The sequence below is a fragment of the Phalaenopsis equestris genome, unplaced genomic scaffold (assembly GCF_001263595.1).
Source record: "Phalaenopsis equestris unplaced genomic scaffold, ASM126359v1 Scaffold001031, whole genome shotgun sequence".
NCBI lineage: Eukaryota > Viridiplantae > Streptophyta > Magnoliopsida > Asparagales > Orchidaceae > Phalaenopsis > Phalaenopsis equestris.
The window spans coordinates 240,594-244,736 of record NW_018165470.1 but is presented as its reverse complement, the minus strand read 5'-3'; the positions used below and the strand labels follow the sequence as shown (position 1 = coordinate 244,736).

Below are 4,143 nucleotides of genomic sequence, written 5' to 3'. Positions count from 1 at the left end.
CCGGCGACCCCTCCGGCGGCGAGTATTTGCCTAGCAAAGGAGCCGCATTTACAGGGCTGGGGCTCGGGCTAGGGTTGGGGTTAGGGTTCGGGGTCAGGGGGCTTTGCGAAGGGGGTTTCACCGGAGGAGGTGTGGGGGTTACCGGAGGTGTAATGAAGACGGTGTAGCGCCCGGCCTTACCAATGACCGGCGCCGGTGGTGGCGTCGTCAGTTCTCGCGCCGGCGTGGCGGCCATGCCGGTTTAAGGTAAAAAAAGGGCTGTTAGAGAGGTTCAGAGCTGGAGCTAGGGTTAGGGTTCAGGGTGCCGTGATACCGATAGAGAGTGGAAGCACTTTTTCCGCCATTGGTGTCGGGGAAAAGGAAGAGATCCAAGCGTTTTTAAATGGCATCCGATGCAGTCAGCTCCAAGTTAATGGACTGTCTTCCACTTTTTGCAATTACCTTCTTTCCTTTTTGAAATTTCGAAAAATGGTCGCTGCTTTCCTAAGTAAAATTTGATTTATTTTCTTAAAAATTTGCAAATTTTATATTTTAAGGGACTGTTCCTGCATTTATAACTTTCATACTAAAACTTTTATATTTACATATTAACTTTCATGCATTAAATTAATACATGAAAATATGTACTTAATTTTAATAAAATAATAATAATGTTACATTAGTCTCATTCATTTTTAATGCACTTAATTTAATAAATAATTTAATAATATAAATAAATTATTAGTTTTAATAATATTTTATTTTATAATTGCATTTCTTATTTTTAAATAATATGATTATATTTGTTTCAAAATTAGATTTACATATAATATTTTGTTTATATTGAGAAAAAAAAAATAACATATTAAAAAAATTATTTCTTGTTAATTTATTACATATCACTCAATTTTTATGTATTTACATATCCAACACATAAAATCTAATTTTTATATAATATATCATTTTATTTATGCATTAAAAATTTATTATTTTTAAAAAGATTAAACCTTTAGGTGGTACAAATATAAAAAGAAAATTTTTGGTGTTAGATATATTAATTTATAGGAATGGGGTGGTATGTATGTAAATGTAAAGTTCTATTTTGTAATTTTAAATGATAATTGTGATCTACACGCAAACAACTAGGCTCTTCCCTTGTGTATCGTGGGAACACGATCGGAACCTCATGCGGCAGCCAACTGGCAAAACGTAAATGATCTTTCCATACCTTTCTTATTTATTTATTTATTTATTATTTAAAATAAATTAACATCTGGATAATTTAATCATTTATTTATTTTTATTTACTGAAAAAGAAAATTTGAAAAGATGTTAGAAGATAAAAAGAATACAAAAAACATATTTTTATAATAACATTATTTAGAATGAATCCATAAGTAATCAGTTTAAATAAAAGTTATCCTAATTAATTATCATTTAATTTCCAATCAACCTACTAATTACTTACATTAATGAACATTACATATAATCAATACTTTTTTGATAGGATTCTTGATTAAGTTAGATGAATAATTAGGCCTAGTTGGAAGTGGAATTTTAGAACAATCTTTTATTAGATTTAGATTGCTATTAGGAATAACTTTATTTAGCTAATTATTGCATATAAATCATATAAATCTTCGTCATTACACTAATTGATCATTAATTATATTGATTACCATCTAATTAACATAATTTTATTTAGCTTTCCCTCTGTTTAGTGGTAGGTGAACTACATTATGCTTAAAAGGGCAGTATGCTCATATACTTTCTAGTTTTATAAGCACCCACAAGTCGATATTGATTAATTAATCGAGCTTGAGCTCGAGATTAAGTCTACGAGTTTGAGCTGATTTGCTCATTGTAAAAGAGAGAAAATAGTATTAACTCAAACCAGTGATAATAAAATGACAAATAAATAAACAATTAGAGAATAAATAATAATAAATCACTTAGTATAAAATATAAATTTTTAAAAGTATTTTAAATAATTTAAAGATAAAATCTTCAAATTTAATATATTTTTAGTGTATTTTATATTAAAATATAAAACAATTTTTGGTTTTTAAATTAAGCTTATCATTTTTGATTTGGAGAACAAGTTCATTTTGGCCCACTAAATTAGATCATACTTGTTAGAATGAATAAGAACATGAATAAGTTTATATCACTCTAAGTTAAGATTAGTTAGAGTAACTAGGATTATCCAACAAAATTAACATATAGTTCCCATACAATAACTAATTGCTATTGAAAGATAACATTTGTTCTGTGTTAGATATTAATTTTGTTGAATGTTGATAAGTTGAAAAAACTAATTAGTATTTAATTTGATTATTGAGACTTTTTTTTTTGGTATCTATTTCATGTTTGTTTGCTTTTTTTTTCTTGGGTGTTTTTTAAATACAATTTGATTTATTTAAAAAATAAATAAATAAAATGTGCAAAAAACACATTAAATAAATATATTTTAAAAAAAAGAAATAATGCTTGTTTTAAAATAGGATGGATATAATGAGTAGAAGAATAATTTTTCTTATTTTAATTTAGGCTTATTAAATACACACATGTAACATGTCAGGTGACATAAGTTTGATCCATTGGATCTTTAGCACGTCACACTTATGTCAATCTCGATGATTTAACTCGCACAGCTCCCCAGGATTGCCCAACAAACAATGATTGTTAAAATATCGCAACCAACACAGGCTCGCTACCAAAGCATGCTGACAAATGCAAATGCAAACAAGCCACACACAAGGTTCAACACAGTGATTACTCACATGGGGTATGAGCCAACACGATGGAAGATCATCAAGCAGCACATAAATAACAGAACTCAAATGCACACATGTTGCACACTCAATGGATTCAGAGGTTTCTAAGTCATGAGCTGAAACGAGTGAACAACATGCAAAGCTTGTGGCAACCAAATGGTGCCACACGAGGTGAGTAGTGCTCCCTCCTCTAGGGAAATTCACACACCATAGACAAGCATAGCTAGTCGCCAATCACCAAAGAAATGCGAGTATCAAGCCCTAAACACATGTGATACACATGTGGGGGAGATACCGTGGGTGCCGATGCTCAAAGAGACACCAAATATGACACGTGCTAAATGCAAATCAAGTCATGCACCATCATGCAAATGATGCAAATACACATGCAAAACATACATCATCCAAACATCCAAGTGATGTTGGTCGTTTGACCCATTGCGCCGACCAATTGTGTGATAGAAATGTATCACTTAAAAGAAATTTTATAAGATGATGGTGAGACCTGCATGCTTTATGGCACAGAATGTTGGCCTTTAAAAGAGAAGCATAAAACAAAATTAATTGTTGCTGAGATGAGAATACTTAGGTGGATTAATGGCTTGACTTTTAGAGACAAAATGCAAAGTGAATCTATCAGTGAAAGGTTGGTGTAGTTCCAATGACAGAAAAGATTAGAGAGACCCATCTTAGATGTGTTGGTCACATTAAATGTCAGTCATGCCATCTAATTACCCGGTTAAGGGAGTAGATATTTTTTATTCGACTTATGGGAAAAAACGGCAAAGGTAAACCTAAAAAACTTGGGCATATTGCATAAAAAATCATCTTAATATATTAGAATTAAATAAGAATATGATACTCAATATCACACAATGTAGAAAAAAGATTCATATAGCCGACCCCACTTAATGGGATAAAGGCTTGTTGTTGTTGTTTTGGTGCCCTGGAGAGGATAGTTCTCTTATTGGCATATCTTTAGATGGCACATGGTGCCACCAATACCATTTTGAAGATGAATTTAATAGTTAGTACGGGTAGAATTCATAGGCCACAATCTAATTCATCAAAATTCTTTCATATTTGTTGTAATGAAGCAAAAAATGAGTCGAGCAAACTTTCATCATGGGCGTAATCAAATGGGCCTAGCCTACTTATTTGGCTCATCCCCATCCATTTTTAAACTCTAATTGGTTAGCCTTTACGCGTATTTGCTTAAAAAGCTACACTCAAAGGTCCCAAGGCTGGTCAGATAACATGCTGCCATCCAAATGAGCTTAAGGAATGGCCTATTATACTTTAAAAATATAAAAATCATTATCCCCATTTATACTTTACCCTTCATTTATATTATTATGGGAGAAATTCTATATTAGAAGAAATATTT

General features: G+C 31.6%; 1 protein-coding gene across 1 annotated transcript in view; it reads right to left on the bottom strand.

Annotated features, from left to right (window-relative positions):
* The window catches only part of LOC110032800 (vegetative cell wall protein gp1), a 3,758-nt gene extending 3,330 nt beyond the window's left edge, over positions 1 to 428 (bottom strand). The window contains exon 1 of the mRNA XM_020736556.1: positions 6 to 428. Within this exon, the coding sequence (XP_020592215.1) occupies positions 6 to 235 (230 nt within the window). The 5' untranslated portion in view covers positions 236 to 428. The remainder of the gene's footprint in view (positions 1 to 5) is intronic.
* Positions 429 to 4,143: the final 3,715 nt, after the last annotated feature.